This window comes from Pseudopodoces humilis, chromosome 4, assembly GCF_049639895.1.
Source record: "Pseudopodoces humilis isolate 2021_Gansu_Grassland_sample_001 chromosome 4, ASM4963989v1, whole genome shotgun sequence".
In the NCBI taxonomy this organism is placed as follows: Eukaryota; Metazoa; Chordata; class Aves; order Passeriformes; family Paridae; genus Pseudopodoces; species Pseudopodoces humilis.
The window spans coordinates 239,789-257,275 of NC_142203.1; the positions used below are offsets into that span (position 1 = coordinate 239,789).

Genomic DNA, 17,487 nt, shown 5'->3' on the forward strand with positions numbered 1-17,487 from the left:
TCACATCATCACTGCTGGTATCAATTCACCAGCATGGCCAGAGCCTGCTGCCACATCAGCACACTCAGGATGGACCATGTAAGGTACACAAAAGGCAAATGCAAAAACTGAAAGAAAACTCCAAGTGTTCTCAGAAATTGCATCCAAGAACTCAAAAATGAGCTTCCAATGAAATGTTAAAAAACTAAATAAAACCTCCACCAAAAGTAGATCACTTTGGATACAGCACAGATGAAGCCACCATTGCAATGTAATAGCAAAGCCCACATCAAACTCTATTTATAATTATAATGTCAGTGTCTGTGTGATGAGGGAAAACCATCTCTTCTGCAGAGATAAAGCAATGATGGGACAAATAGCTTAACCCACTGTGCAACCTGGGGAATGGAACCCTGAATGCTAAGGACAATCTACATCAGCAGGAGAAATTCAGATCAGTACTTACTGACCCTGCAAAACCTCATGCCCTTCAAAAGCTTCATCTCATTGTAGTCACTGGACTCATTCTTTGAGGTAAAAAAGCTCCAGTAAGTGCTGGTGAAGTGGGACCAGAAGTCACTAAAGTAAACTCTAGCACTTCCTCAGTACTCTGGAGGGGGTTTCTTTCTCTTTCACCTGTGTGGGCTTAGGCGTCTCCACTTGTTTAACCTGATTGCTCCCAGTACAGATTGAGTTTTCTGATTTTTATGCATTTTCCCACTGCCTCCTTTTAGCTACTGATGATTCAGCAGTGGGATTTTTGCATTCCAGGTGCTCCAAACAGGCATTTCCCAGCAGTGCCATAGAGCCAGGAGCCATGGTCAGTCCCCTTCCCATTCACTCAGGGAAGTTTCTCTGTGTGTCCCTTTCTACTCACCACTGCCCAAACAGACACTTAAGTCTTTTGACATAATAAACTTGAAGTTTCTATTGGCAGGTGATTTTTTTTCTCTCCATAACCTCTTGCTTTTTTCCCTTCACTGTTTTTCTGCTTTTGACTGTTTCCCTTGCAGCTGAGATTCCCAAAGGGTTTGTTTTTTGCACACCACTTGCATGGTGCAGAGGACCCCAAGAAAGTGCTGGAGAGGATACCATCAATCCCCAACACCATCAGGCTGTGGTCACCATCTGAAGTGAGCCAAGTAATAAGGACTTATGTCAACAGTAGACCTCATCACTGAACTCCATCACCTGTTGGCTGCAATATGTGTTTTTCTCCTGCTGATGCTGAGAGTATGGGCAGGCAGTACAAACAGCTCTGTGGTTTCTGTCTCCATCCATACTCCTAGGCAAGCCCTATGACCCTTCATTCAGCAAGTCCTCCCTGATGAGGATGCTCCAGCACCCCAAGTCAAAAGTGCCTAAACCAACTCAAGAAACCACAAAGAATTAATATTGGGTGGACAGAGAACCAAACCCTTCTCAGGAGGGGACAGGGCTTTTTCACCAGAGCAGATGCTCACTAGAGGGATGAGCAGGACACTGAGGCACACACAGAGCCAGCACTGACTGCCAGGAAGAGGGGCAGTGGACAGAGGAGTCCCACATTCCAGCCCTCAGAGACCAAAAATTCTGGTATTTGATGGAGCAGTATTTCTATTACCAGGGTACCTACAGTAAGATCTACTTTACCTTTATGAAAATTTGGAAAGCCATAGCTGGAAAGAGACATTTACACACTTGTGATTAACTTCATGGCTGGCAGGCCTCTCCTTATAGCCCTGGGCCCTTCAGGGAGCTACAGGCTGGCACAGAAGCTCTCACCACCCAGGGCTTTGCCAGAGCTCAGTGCTCAGTGATGCACAGAGCTCAGTGATGAGGTGGAAGCTCTCTGCTGTCACAGACAGGACGCTGGGACCAAGAGGGCAGAACAGACATATGTTTGTCTCAACCATAAAGAGGCAGAGCAGTGGAATGCCCCTGGACACTGTCCATCTGCCACACATACACACTGCAAGTCATGGCACTACTTCAGACAGGCACAGAGATGTGGGCAGTGCACCTGACTGTTCTGGGAAAAGATTAGCACCAGCTGTGGTTCCAGTGTTCAACTTTTAAAAATGTACACTTCAGATAAAAGCAGAAAAAATACTTTACAAGCCTTTCCAGCCCCACTCCTCCCCACTGGGTTAATTTCCAGCAGCCTTCTAGAGTTGATACCTTGCACTTTGTCCCTTGACAATAGGAGATGACAGAAGAACCTGGTAGCACTTACTCCATATTAGGCTCCCTTTGGAGGCCACTGACCCTCTCGTGAAGTCTCCAAGACATTTGTGCCCACAGCCCTTCAAACCTCTGCCTAGATGTAAGTGTAGTTTCTTATTTCTGTCCCTCTGTGAAAACATAGCTCACGGGCCTGTTATGCAGAAAAGACACAAAATATAAAAACACTCATGCTGAGTGGTCTGCCTCTCTGTCCCCAGATGTGGCATTGACTTGGGGAGCTCTTGTCCACCTTTGTCACTGCCAAGCTGTGATCTCCAGGATCTCCAGATGATCTCCACAGTGGCCATGGTGCTGGTGTCATTGGAAATATCCCTGCCAGCTTCCATGGACAGGTCAGCACTTGCTTGGATACCCAGACATGCCTTACCCTGGGCATCCCTCCCTGAAAACATAGTGACTGTAAAATGGGATGGTTCTGTAAGACATTGGATGGCACCCACCACTGTGTGCAATCCTTCTCATTTCCTTCTCATTTCTAGTAGTGTTCTGGCCCCTGTTGGAGCCTTATTCTCTCAGACAGAAGGCTGTGACCTAAACACCTGAGAACACAACATATCTGTGATTAAAGGCATTTCTCAGAGTTCAGTTGAGAAAAGAGAGCACCAGCACTGACATCATCACACCAGATGCTGACAGCAATATTGGATTATAGATGGTGATAATCAAAACAAAACAAAACAACCGTGGTATGAGTAGAAGTTTCCTGCCAAACTGCTTTCAATTCCCCAAACTCCTCCACTGCTTAGAAGCAGTGAAGTCTCTGTTAAGATTGATTTTGAGGTATGACCTCTGCAGCTCTTTGATGCACATATCTAAATCTGCCTAATCTCTCCTGCAGTAAGGAGGGGCAGGTGGGGAGCAGACGCATCTGGGTGGCACCTAGTTGGGGATGTCCTGCTGAATTTGGGCAGATCTGGCCACAGACAGCTTGTGATCAGGCACTTTTGGTTGCACAGAGGCTTTTGCTCAAATCAGCTGTATCTACAAAAGGGAAGCACAAAGGCCAACTGATCCAGCACAGCCCATGTCCTTCTGAGGAACCAGATTACCCTCCATGCCACCATGGCTGCGCCTGGGCTGAGCAGTGACATGATGCCCCTCTGTGCCAACCCGTGCATTAGCAGACACCAGCTGAAAAAGTGCCAGCTTGCACACTCTAACATTGGTAGGGCAGTGATAACCCTAGAGTGAGGTTTTGGTTTTGTGTTTCTTTTTTTCCAGGAGTGGGACTTTGGTGATCCTTGTGGGTCCCTTTCAGCTCAGGATATTCTATGATTTTAGCTATAGCAGGATGGGCCACGTGACATTTGTGGCCATTGGCAGTCTCCATTTTAATAATATACAAGTAATGTTTGAGACACAATAGGCATCCTGAACTTCCATAGAAACTACTGTATGCAAGCAGATTTCAGACTGATGTAGCTGCTGTTAATGTTCACCTGCTGCTCCTATTACCTGTTAGCACTGAAGATTTCTGCGCATTTCTGTGTCAGAAGTGAAGGCACAACCATACTTCTGGAAGGTCAGGCACTCACACCCCAACACAACCTGCAGCAATTGCTGCAAAAAGGCATTATTCCCCTCAGGGGAAATAGTGTTTTGCATAAAGCAAGGAGGAGCCACAAGAATGGAGATTCTTGTAAGTCTTCCAACTCTGTTCATAAATGCACCAGCAGCCAGTCTCATCTCTCTGCAAGAGTACAGAAACAAGATTCTTCCTCCAGCCCCAGGCCAGCCCTGGCAGTATCCACAGCTGCAGCAGAGCACAGACAGCAGCTGCCTGCACTGAAGGCAGGATTTTTGTACAGACATGCCTAGACTGAGCAGCTCAAGCCCTCTACAGACCGGCAAAGCAGAGGGCTCCGCACAAGGTGCAAAAGAGCTACACCCAGGATGTAGGTGCCAGCATCACCCCCCACACACTCCCCTTGCTCTACGAACACTCTTGGAAAGGACCAGCAGGCACAACATGATTCCCAAAGAGCACAGGTCTGGGCTCTTTGAGATGCCGGGGTCCTTGGGTGGAGGGATGTCACTCTCCCATTGAGACAGCCCCAGCTCACAAGATCCAGGTGAGAAGCATATCCCATGCCTCAGGCCTGCAGCTTGCTCAGCTGGCATGAACACAGCAGTTGTTTCTCTTACACTTGGCCATAAGCCCTTCTGACGTCTCTTCCACATGTGCACAGCTCTGCAGGATGGAGACAAGGGTTAGCAAAGAGAGGAGTGAAGGGAGAAGGAGGACTGGGCTCTGCCTGGCCATGCACTGGCCCTTCTTCCCCCATCATCCTCAGAGAATCCTCCAGAGCATTTATGGCCCGGCAACCTCCTTTTTCCCTAAAACACGTCTGACCCCAGTCTTTTATACAAAATTGTCCTTTGCCCTCTTCTTAGTGCTCGACAGGGATTGTTTAACCCCACTTCAGAAAGCTTTGACTTTCAGAGAGGAGATGCTCAACACTTCCCAAAATATGTGAGGTGTCCATCATGACATCACCATTACTCGCCCAGTCAGCTGTTGCTGGTGCACTGAAACCAGCCCCTACACATATGCTGGCTGTCAGATTTGGAGCATTCCACTTGCTCTGACCTGGGGTCTTGATGCCCTAAACCAGACCCCGTTTAGAGCAGGCACCCCATCATGGTCACTCTGCATTGCTGTCGCCCACCTACAATCTTTTCCTGAGATACAGGGCTGGACAAACTTGCTGCCACTGCACCTGAGGAGGCAATTTGCAAGCAGAACAGCAAGGTGGCTGCTCAGCATCCTCCACTGCTGGAGGTTGCAGCAGCTGCCTGCGTCTCTCTGCATCATTACGGGACAGCCTGCTCCTCATGTCAGTCTCCAGTAGCATGTTCTTTAACCAAAAGTGAAAGCAACTGATCCCCCACGAAGGCACATCTGCTTCAAGTCCATATTACAACAGGGGAAAAAATGACACCTTCAGCTATATAAACCAATAAAGACTGTCTGATTTGGTCTGCCCCTGTTGCTACCCAGCAAGCTCCCCACTGGGTTAAATACTGGTGACATCTGCTAATAAAATGTCAAGAGTGAGTAGAACAAAACTGATTAATGAATTCTATCAAGTGCTCAGTGCAGCTGGAAGGGCAAGTCCATCCCACCTCACCCCCAGGCCTAGGGCAACCAGGACACCTGGACAGCACTGCACAGCCAATGGTTCCAGGAGGTGTGTGCAGCAGGCACTCACCTTCCAGCAGCTACAGGCAAAGGACATAATGCAAGGGTCTCTCTGCAGAGAGAGCCTCTCCAAAGTCAGGAAATGGTTAAATCAGCTCCGCAGCTTGTGCATCATGATCCAGGCCAAAATTAGGTGACATGCTCCTCCTCTTCATATCAGAGGAACATATAGTAGATACAGAGCCTTGGGACACCTGCACGGGCACAATGCACCCACCCACACCTGTCCAGACCTTGTAGTAAGCAGGATAGAGAGGGTGTTATGGATGCTCTTAGGAATCCCCACAACAGACAAAGATATTGGAGTACCTGACTGCCTCTCCAAACCTGCAGCCCTGAGCCTGTTACAAAAGCAGTTGAAATAGCCTGCTGAGGACAGCATTATTGTCCAGCTTAGGAGCTCAAACCCCATGACTCATCCTGCCAAACTGATGGGGGTTGCTTTAGCAATCACATGCTCATTTCTGAATGCGAACTGGAAAAAGATGAGAAGGTTCTCAGCTTTACTTCTGGAACTGCTTTTGCTTTTCAAGGAAACACTTAATCCTCTTCTCTGCAGTTAAAGCAAAGTCTGCTCACTGGCACCCAAAAAATGGCTCTGCAGCATAGGAGACATGTAATGTAAATAGAGACAGCCTGTCCCCTGATCTGGCTGATAAAATACAAAATTTCCATCCCATCTGCTTTAATGCATATATTTAAATATGCATTTATAACCTAGATTTGGAAAAATATCAGGTATACAGTCACAGAGTTAAGTAACAACAGTATATCTAGCAAGAGCCTGAGCACAAGGAGTTTTATACTTCCACCATCAAATTTACTCCCATGTGGCTGAAATTGGCTTCCCAACCTCTTGCAGTTTTTCTCCCAGTTCAGTAAATCTGGGTTTATTCTGCAACCTGATCATGTGTTTCTACTAAAGGATGCACATGACCCTGTTCATACAGCTCAGGCATCAGGCTGCTGATTTTAGCTGTGTTTCCCCCAGGGGATGTGGGGCAGATTGTTGGGGGGTGCCACTACGGCTTCAGCCTACCCACCCACCACCCCCTTCATCCAGGAGGGTTTGGGCAGCAAGGGACACAGGGGGCAGTGCAGGGATCTGGACCTGCTGGACCTGCATCAGCAGCAGGAGCTTAGCAACAAGGATGCTTCTCAGCAAGAGGCAGAGGCTGATTCAGCAGGACAGGCACCCCTCCTCCACCTGCCCTCTGCATCCTCAACTGAAAAAGCCCCACTACAGTTCCGGTGTCCCCCCTGCTACACAACTTGTGTCCACAACCATGGCTTCAGTTTCTCTCCGTAGGTTCTTCCAAAACGAAAAAAGATGCTCTAAACTAAAGGTATTTTAAAAATACACCAACACAGCATTTCTCCTCTTTTGCCTTCCACTCTATCTCAGGTGCCTTTCTCTCGAAAACATTGTTTTCAGTAGGATGCAGAACAAAACAGGACCATACACCCTGTGGATCTGAGGAGCATATCCAACACTTTAACAATATCCAACCCCAACAACCAGACTGCTTACTTCCACCCTCCAAGACTAACAAATGTCCCTGGTGAAGAAAGTCCTGAGAGAAGCAGCACAGCAGATGTCTCTGTAGTTAATTTTCTGTGCTTTGCAGATACTTCCTATTTCAGGTGGCCAAGAGTCAACACAATTGTGTCTCTTCCCCCATTCATTGGCAGGAGGGAAAAGGTCCACAGTGCGGAGGAAGGTGCGGATCAAAACTGACACACTGCCATAGCTTCCTGAAACACCTGGACAAGACCCTGCTCCTGGCCACTGGATCACTGGCTTGTCTGTGACATTGGCAAAGACCTGCTGAAATAGAACCAGTCTGCACTGGAGGGGATGTCCCGAGCTCCATCACATCACAAACACACAGCATCTGCCCCAGCCCTGACCCACCCCTCTGGCAGGGCAGCCAGACACTCCCCCTCCCAGGAAACATCTCCTGCTACCTTCATCCCGCTTGCGCTTGTTGCTCTCCGTGCCAGGGGAGGCAATTCCCAGGATCCCACTGATGGAGTAGGACGAGCCAGCAGAGTCAGTGGTTACAGAGGACACCTGGGTGACCGATCCCGTGGAGGCTGCAAGGCAAGGACAGGTAGTCAGTTGCAGGACAACACATACACCAGCTTACTCAAAAGCCACTGGCCCCATGGCATGAAGGAGGTGGGCTGGGGCTCAGCTGGCCATTGTGGCCCCTCCAGCTCAGGAAGAGCCCCTGGCCATGCCCAGTCCAATCCAGCAGCATGCCACAGCAGCCCAGTGCAGGGGGTGGGAGCAGAGGCAGGGTCAGCCCTTGCCCCCCTCTCAAGGGGCTGGGTCTGCGTGCTGGGACAGGAGATGCTTTTCTGTAGCAGTCAGACAATCCCATCTCACACAAGGCTCAGTGGAAAAGCTCATGGCTTGGGACAGCAGAGGCCCCCCAGTGACACAGCAGCCAGTGTCACCAGTGTCACCAGCAAGGTGGACAGAGCCTGCTGAGAAGTCATGCAGAGAGAGGAGTTTCCACAAGAGGATACCCAGGACAGGAACCTCCTGAGAGCAGAGCAACCTGCACTTGCTGTACTAGCTGTGCTGTCTGTATCCTATTAGACCATGCCACTAGCCTCTGGCCAGTGGAGACCTTGCACAGCTGGGGTTGCCCACGGAAGGATGGCTGAAAGACCCTGAAGTTGTCCAAAATATGATCTAAATCAATTTTGCTTTGGAAGAGCCCTCCAAAAAGGGTACTGTTTGTATCCAGCAAGGACAGTCACCCATCAACAGCGTACACTAGTCTAGATGTGTCAGATTGCACAGCAAACACTGTCCTTATGATGATGTCCTTATGATGTCCCTATGGGTGTCCAAAGCTTCATGGAAGCAGGCAGAGGAGGGAGCACTATTATCACCTCCATCAGCTTACAGGCTGGGCCTGTCCTGCCACATCCCTACATCCTAGAAATCACCACATAGACCCCAAGGACAGGATGGGGTATCCTCCTGATACACTCAGGAGGATGTATCCTCCAGATATACTGTGGGACCACACCAAAGACCCCCAGACATGACTCACATGGAGCAAACCCATGTCAGGAATCCCTGCTTTCTCTATCGACTCCAAGCCCTGAGAAAATGTTTTTCTTCCTGTTCTTGACTTTTTCAAGAAGTGCCAGCACTTAAGCCACCACAGTGAGATAAAGAAAGGTTGTTTCCCCAAGATTGTTTTGGCATTTTCTGGAGAGAAAGGCTGAGGATACAGGGTCTACAGTATGACTCCTCTGACAAGCTGAAAAAGTGCAGGCAGCTCTGCACCTCCACTCCCTTTCTCCCAGTACCAGCACAGCCTCACCAAGAGAGAAGTAGCAAGAATTTCACTATATCACAGGTGACAGTATAAAGGCAGAGAGAAACTAGGGCACCCCACCACCTCCTGTGAAGCAAGGGCTGACCAGTGCCCTGACAGATGTCATGGAACAGGGACAAAAAGACTAAGCCCCTCCACCCCTGCTGCATTGCAGCACAGAAGCATCCAGCATCCTCAGAGAGACACTGTCAGCTGGGAGAAGGGTTGAGCGTGTCTCAGCAGCCTGGGGGTCTCCTCTGAGTCACCCTCCACCAACATTACCTCCCTCAGGTTGCAGCATCACTGTTCTGTGGCTAAATTAAAAGTTTCAGAAAGTTTTGCTACCTCTTCACTCAAGACTGCAAGTGCACAAAGAACTATGGAAGGGATGGTTGATAGATGGAAAAAACACATTCAAAACTACTTACTGACTAATGATGCAGAAAATGTTATGAATAAGTATCCCTTTCTTGATTTATTACTTTAATTATCTGACATTCTATAGACCCCTATTAGTGGGGTTTTTTTGGTTTAGATTTCAATTTTCTGTCTCATGGTGAAAGCTATTTATCATAATAATCAGTAAAATTCAAAACCTTTTAGCAGTATTTATAAAATTCATTTACTATGTTCAGCCCTTGGAGAATGACAAAGAAGGCACATTAGCACGTGTGCTGAAGTGTTTTATGCAGAATTATCTGTCCATAAGAATGATTAAAAGTTCTTCAGAATACTTGTAATCCATTATTTTTTTTAATGTATTTTAAAAAAACTTTTCCTTACCTATGCTGTGACTGGAAGCTGGGACCTGCTGATTGGGTGGCTGCTGCACCTTGGTCCGGATGATCCTGTGAGTAATGGACAAAAATGACTGCTTAGCTAGCACTGGGCATGCAATGGCAGGAGGCACTAGACACGATTTTTTCAGTGCAGGACACCCACATCAATACAAGAAAAGCCCTTCTGCATTATGTTCCCCTCATCATTCACTGAAAGATCAAAGTCAGGCAGGTAGACCCAGGACCACATTTGTGCCCCCAGCCCCTGCCATTAGAGTCACCATGGTGACACTGCACAGAGCCACGGAGTCACAGAATGGTTCAGGTTGGAAGAGACAACAGTTGACAGGAGCTGTCTTGTCCAAGCTCCCTGCTCAAGCAAGGTCATTCCAGAGCACACAGAACAGGATTGCATCCAGATGGTTCTCAGGATGCTTCAGAGTTTGGTCCTTTGGTGGCTTCGAGGAGCCAGTCCTCACTGCCCAGAAAAGAGATATCCATAACTATCTGAGCAGCCAGCAGGCCAGCACTATCTCCCCAGGGAGCTGGAACCTTCTGAGCACAGAGGCTCCAGCAGGCTGTGGTCTGCACTCTAGGGTGCTGGGACACATTTCCAAGGCTGTTCCTAGAGCATTCCAGGTATGGCACTCACATGGACAACTTGGGAAAGGATCGGCTTAGCCAATTTTTATTTTTTAAAAAAATGTTGGAATAAATGCTAATCTTAAAAGCTGGATGACTACATTTATCATCACTGTGTACGTGCAGTTACTGCTCTGACTGATAGTGATGTCAATGAGAAAAAATTCAGAGACACAGATAAAGCAGAAGGCATGTGTGCTGATGCAGGATAGAAGGTACCTTGCTACGAAGGGAGATTCTGGGCAGATGCTACACACATTTCTCATCTGCCCTTGTGCTATGAAAAAACAAAAGATAGGGTCAGAAATACCTCTGGAGATCACACAGTTCTGCCTCAGGCTGCAGCAGAATTGGAACAGGCTGGAAGGAAGCACACCCTTGGTTCATCACACATCCCCCAGCCCCAGGCACTATGTTACAGCAGCAATGCCAGAGTGAACATTTCCCCTCTCTGCACCTGGCAAACTCCCCTTCCATTCCTGCCTGCCATGAATTTGAAGGAGAGGAGAGAAGGGAAGCTGTCAGGGGGAGTGGGCTTGGGGGTGAACTTGCAGGAACACACAGCAGTTCCTTGCTGGTAAGACCCCCATAGGCAGGCACAGGGACCACCACTGGTGACACCTGACTCCATCCCAGACAAGGATGCGCTGCCATCCCCTTCCCCTCCCATTCCCTGGAGGAGTCTGATGGAGGCTGGCAGCGGTCTGGTCTGTCCACAAGCTGTCTTTCAGCTGCCAGCCCCAGAGTGAAGCTGCTGAGTGTCAGGCACAACCAGGAGATGGGTTACAGCAACAGATCCCAGAACAGCCACCCCAGTGTGAGAGGCAGGAGCAGCTGGGACAGCAGCTTTGGTGGGGGAGCACAGCCAAAGAGACAGGACCCTGCGTGGTCAAGAGTGAAAACAACCCACTGCACAAGGCTGTCATGGTGAAAAAAGGGTGTCCAGGGCCTTCTGACACATAAACATCTTTATCTCTGGAAGAACAGAGACTGGAGCACTTGAAAGCAGCTGGACAGCTCTCAGCTGATTTGAGCAAAGCTAATCACAATGATTAATTAAGTCTTAATCACACAGCCTTGCTTCTGCTATTGAAGAGTGGCCTATTATTAAAATTAATGGTATTAATTAATAATTATTATTATTCACTCTTACATGGAGGCAGCAGCTCAAACTTGCCTGCTAGAAGGCCCACTCCATAGCTGATAATGATAATAGCTGTGCACAGTCCATCCCCATAAACCCCAATGTTCCACAGGAGCAGCATCAGCATCTTGGGAGGGAGCAGCACAGCCCCAACAAACACCCCCAGCACTGTGGAGACGGGACAGGGACAGGGACAGGGACAGGGACAGGGACAGGGACAGGGACAGGGACAGGGACAGAGTGGTGCCACCGTCCTCCCCTGTGCAGAAATGGCAACTGCAGCAGGAGAGGAGCCACTCAGCGAGATCGAGGCTCAAGCTGGTGCAGCCCCTGATTTGTACCTCTGTGGGGAGCAAGAACATTGTGGTCAGGGGCCTGCATCCTTCCCCACCAGAAAAACCCCAAAGTATACACTCAATGTTAAATATGAGGATAGAACCCACAGACTGGTGGAAATGTAGGATTTAGCATTAAAGCTAAGTGTTTTGATGTGAATTCCAGGTTCTTTGTCATATGATTGTTCAGTCTGGGTTTTCACAATGAGCTCCTAAGCTGGCAAAAACAATTCTCTGGGTAAACAGATTGACTCAAACAGATTGCATGCATTTCTTTTAAAGGGATTGCAAACCTTTGAGAAAAAAAGATCTTAGCCAGAATCACAAGCACATGAAAAAGAATTAGATTTACAGCCAAAAACCTTGGTGACAGATAACGAGCTGGGTTTCTGATACAAGGGCAGTGGGGGTGTGGGCATTATGAGTGTGGAAACATAGAAGGATGCAGCAAGAGGAACATGGAAACTGGCTCAAAATATGACTGGAAGTTACTTAAATCTCCCTTTTACCTAGAGCTGTGACTGCCTTTTTTGGTAGTTTTTTGGAGGACATGTGAAGTTCTCCTACACAAGCAGAGGACTGCTCCTAACAGCCATGCTTCTCATATGACTGGCTGACATTAGTGGAAGCAGAGACTTTCATAAGGTATTTGATATTTTCCTTTGGTTTTCCTGGTGTCTAAAACTTCTCAAACCCTCTTTAAACTCAAGGCACCATACCATGGAGTTACTGCATGGTGCTCTGGAGCTTCCAAGTCAGGAACTCCCAAGCAGGAAAGGCTGCAGATGAACTGACCCATTCCTTCTTTTAATTGCACAAACATATGACTCGACATTTAGTCCATCAAGGCAGAGACTGCACTCTCTGCTAACGTGGGGGAAGCCACTCCAGCTACTCAAGCGGCAACTCCATGAATGCAAATCAGATTGGGATAGCCAATAAAAGAATATTGCATCAATTTATTTCACGTCTGGACGCAAATGAGACATTTTATAGTGAGCTGCATTCGAAGAATTTGCATGCAGTTGCACAAGTGAAAATCATCTCACCAGCGTGGTGAGAAGGAAGCCTGGAACAGAGTGAAAATTAACAAACCCTGCTTGCCAGGGCCATGGGTGCCCAAAAGCTCTGCTATTCAAGTATTCATCTCTTCTCTCTGTTGGTCTGGCAAGGCTGGAGATGTCACGTAGTATGTGACTGGGTTTTTCCAGCCCTATAAGTCACTTGGCTCAGGAGGGAACCACGGGCACAGAAGGTGTAATGGAGAAGGCAGGAGGTTAGAGCCCCAAACAGAGTCTTCCACGAGCCCAGCCCTGACTTGCAACACCACGGCAAAACACTCAAACACGGGACTGAGCCTCCAAATGAGATTCCCTGGCATTTTTATAAAAGCAATTCAAGGCCACATAAGTTCCCCAATGTAAAAAGCAGACAGTGGAGGCCCTCAGACACTACCAACCAAATTCCCCTATTGATATTCACACTGAACACAGGCCTGGGCCAATGTCAGTAACACCAATCAAGTGTCAGGCAACAAAATGGTATCTCAGACCTATGCCTTGGGCTCCTTTCTTTTCCAGATGACTGCCACCCTACTTAATGGCCATCTGAGCTTCCCCCCGGGGCAAAGCATGTCCCACTGAACCCCCACCCCCCAGAGCAGAACAGGGGCTTTGCTCAAAGCAAACACATAGGGTCATTCCCAGCAAAATTCTCCTACTCACAGACAGGGGAAAGGATGGAAAAGAAGCAAAGGCTGGCAGAAGAACCTGCCCACTCCTAGGAAACCCTCTTTATCTATGCTGCTTCAGCCACCAAGGTAAGCCCACAGCTGCTTCCCAGGCCCAAGTGCCCCAGGGAAACAGGTGAAACTTCTTTTCTGACAAACAGCCCCAAACATCCAGTCCTTCTAAAAGACAAAGACACGGTGATAGTGCTTCCACGGAGCATCCCACCCCAGAACTACACCGAGCTTTACCTGTTAATGGAACTGACACTGGGCACAGTGTCGTTGTCACACACTCGCTCAGCAAGGAGTCTGTCCCTGATCTCCCAGGCAAACATGGTGGGATTTTGGCGTTTGTACTCTGCAATTTTTTCAACGACTTTGGGTGTGGCGACCTTTGGTTTTGATCCTCCAATCACTCCAGGCTTAATACTCCCGGTTTCATAATACCTGGGACAACATCCAAAACAAAGCTTCAGTTATCACACACAGACAGAGAACATGCTCTGAGATTTATAGAGAACATCATTTCAAGGTAACCAAACCCCAGCAAATCCTGAGATACATCTTCACTTTCACATACACATTTTCTGCCTGTGTGGTTCTTTATCACCTAATAGATTAACTTATAGTAATTGGAATTGGGCCTCAGGATACAATATATATTTTTCTGTAATAGCAAGACAAAAGAAACAACACAAGATTAAAGGGCATGCTGAGATCCAAAATTAACTGAAAATGTGTGTTATTAATCAGCAGTACTGGCAATAATAGAAACAAATCACACCAAAGACCACTTTTTGCAGTGGACTCTTTTGTAGCAAATTACTGTTTTTACAGAAATGCTGTCATTAATGTCTACAGATTGTTATGATTCAAAGTTAAATGAAGGATAGGTATTATATTTTATTTGCACGTCTGGAATAAATACACCAGCATATTTTTTCCTGTTTTTTGATTTTAATATGCATATTATGGTTTTAATAGTTCATATTTTTCAAAATGTATTATTTTCATCATTATGTTTTCAGTAGTTTCAATAACAAATTCTGAGGGAAAGGAAGCTGCTCATGCTCCAGAGGGGTCCAAAGCATGGATCATTTCTGTCACCTGCGCTTCCTCGGGTGCAGCATCTTCACCACCAGCAGCAGCTCTGCTGATGCCATGCCCCCAGAAAAGGTGGAGAACGAGATCCCTAAACCAAAATGAATCTGACCGATTTCTTCACATTGAATCACACAAGATCAGCTGCTTCTGGTAGCTTTGCCATAAAACGCGGCAGCCGGGTTCCCTGGGCCCTGCAAGTCTCCCCCTCCAACACAGCACTGCACATTCCGGTAAGCGCAGAAATCGCGTCGTACGCGCTGAGGGCCAGAGTGGAGACCGAGAGTGACACTGTATTCCTCCATTCCGTAGTCAAGGTGTTCACACAGGAGGCTCTCTCACAATCCTGAACTTCTTTTGTGTCTTGTGAATTTTCACATGAACAGATGAAAAATAAACCCTGTGCCTACCTTCAGCTGCCCTAATCCTGCACGCCCCTTTCACACAGAACAGACCCCAACTCCGTCAGCCTCTCAACCAGGTGCCCACCGAGCTGTGCTGGCAGCAGCTCAATCACAATCTCCCACTGCTCAGTGCCTGCATTTCTAGCTCAGAAAAAAACTCCCAAGCAGGAAGATAAGACTTCTTATTAATATATTTTCCCTGCAACTATCTGACATAACCATTATACAAAAAAAAAAAATATTCCTCCATCTTTGAACCTGAGCAGAGCACAAACTGTCTGCACAGCCAAAGTCTTCCTCACTGAAACATGCAACAATGTTCATCAAATTTTTGCCAGGCTATCTGCCCTCAGTGTTTCTGGGAGAGCCGTGTGTGCAGAGCCTAAAGTTCCTTTAAAGAGTGACACCAAATTGTTCATACAGGTCCTCAGATACTCTGTTGGAAATGTTGACTCAGGCCTACCATTCTCCAGAAGCCATTTATACAATACCAATAATGACAAGTGTTGAGTGTTAAAGATGGATTAACCCTCCTGCTGCCCCTAAATGCTGTGAGCTTCAGGGCAGAGGGGAAAGATTTTGTTCCTCTCGCACCTCCATGAGGACATGACAAAACAACGGCCCTTCTAAAATCTTGCACCTCCAGCCTGAGAACCTTGAGGTTGAGGTTGCTGGCACTACTTCTTTGAGGAGGATGTAGAACACAAACAGACAATACTACAAATGTTACCAGACAACGTCACAGTTTTCTCAGATCTAGTCAAAATGATGGAGTTCACAAATACTTCTCACTGCTTTTTTTTGCAACAGTGCCCATGGTCAGTGCCCTGCAGTCCAGGACTGGCCAAGAGGAGCACTCCCAACTGTGTAGGATGCTGTGCCTGTACAGATTAGCCACTGCTCTCCCATGGCTGATCACCGTGGAAGGAAAGCCAAAGAGGGCCCTTGCCATCGCAATACTGCACCTGCGATGAGCTCACGGGGGGAATGAGCTCTGCTGCCTTCAGAGCAGCAACACCTCTGCTCCCAAACTCTTTAACCTCTGCCCACCTGCCTGCTCCCATGGTCTCGAGGCCCACCCAGGCACAGGCAAGCCCACAGGAAGGTTCACCCTGCAAGGGAGGTGCAGGATTGGGCCCAGATCCCCCTCCCTGGATGCAGGGGGAGGTCATGACGATAGGGACACTTCTTACCCTGCACTGTCATGGACATTCCCCTCCTCTCCACCCTGGAAACGAATGTGGGAGCAGTCACAAGCCTGCAGGCTGCATGGCTGCAGCATCCCTGACTCCCATCTCCATTTTAAAGGCAAGGATGACTGCAGCCAGCATCATTCCATGTGTATCAGTCAGGGCCTTTTGCTTCAGAGAGCTGCAAAGGCAGGTGTAGAGTGGGCACCACCACAGCACCCTCCTCTGAGGGTTAAGAGCTTCACATGCCCTGAAACAGCTTGTTAACCTGCCTCTGCATGTTTTTTTTAAAGCTGCATCTAGTACTGAAAAATTCTGAAAATAAAATTCCAAATACAAGGATTTATCATAAAGATTCCTGTTTTTCGCACACGTGCACACATACAAGAAAACATACACACAGAGATGCAATTACAGAGACATTTTACCCACTGTAATTATTAGTTAGGAAAATAATGAGCTATGAAAATCCAATTTATTGCTGACTACTTTAATGACAGAGCTCTGGAACCTCACTTTGAGCTCTGTAGTGCAAATATATCTAACAGCAGACCTAACCTGCTAAAATAAAACCATCCCACTTTTGTCTGGTGGGTAAATAAGTTGCCTGTTTCCAAGCTGTTTTTTAGTCCTGATGGGAATTGGTGACAATTCCAGTGCAACACTGAGCATCACCAGCCAAACCACACCAGCCAGGCAGGGAGCAGGAGCCTGTGCTAGCTGCACATGTGGGGCCGTAACCAGGTGAAACAGCCCGTGGTGAGCAGTATAAAGCCCATGGAAAGTTTTCTTCTCTACACCAGTCAAGGCATTTGTGTTCTCAAAACTCCCGCAGTAGCAGCACATGTAGGTTACAGGGAAGGATATCCCTGAGAGGAAGGCACGAGGGAGACAGCAGGAGCGTCAAGGGCAGCCTACACAGTGCGGCTCTGAAACTGAGCAGGGATGTGGAGTTACTGCTCGTGAGTCTGGGCAAGTAGAGGTAAGATGGTTGTGCAGAAAACAGCAACAAGGACTGCAAAACCAGGGGCCTGTGACTCTGACAAATCTGAACACTAATATGGCCACTGATTGATCAGTGATGCTACAAAAAAAAAGGCCTTAATTGTCTTTGCAGCTATGCTATGTCCAGGAAACCACATTTGTTAGCAATTTAAAAAAAAAATTAAAATAAAAATACTAAAATTCTAAACAGTGACATTAACTGTAAAATCTTAGCAAACAAGTCAGTAATTAACTTTTCCAGATGATAAACACTTTGTAAAAAAAAATTTCACTTAATGTAAATTGCCCAAGTCTGTAAGAATACCTGGGGTTCAAAACCATTTGAAAATGGTAATTCACACAAATTAGGTTTAGGTTTCCACAGAAGACTGAGAAATCAAAAAGTGAAAAAGCAAGCATGGCAATTTTTT

General features: G+C 47.4%; 1 protein-coding gene across 2 annotated transcripts in view; it reads right to left on the reverse strand.

The window, feature by feature from the left end:
* PAX5 (paired box 5) overlaps positions 1 to 17,487 on the reverse strand; it is a 128,787-nt gene that overhangs the window by 102,840 nt on the left and 8,460 nt on the right. For both annotated transcript variants that reach the window (XM_005529469.3, XM_005529470.3), the window contains exons 3-5: positions 13,627 to 13,824; positions 9,532 to 9,596; positions 7,376 to 7,504 (exon numbers count right to left, since the gene is read on the reverse strand). In XM_005529469.3, coding sequence (XP_005529526.1) covers positions 7,376 to 7,504; positions 9,532 to 9,596; positions 13,627 to 13,824 — 392 coding nt within the window. The remainder of the gene's footprint in view (positions 1 to 7,375; positions 7,505 to 9,531; positions 9,597 to 13,626; positions 13,825 to 17,487) is intronic.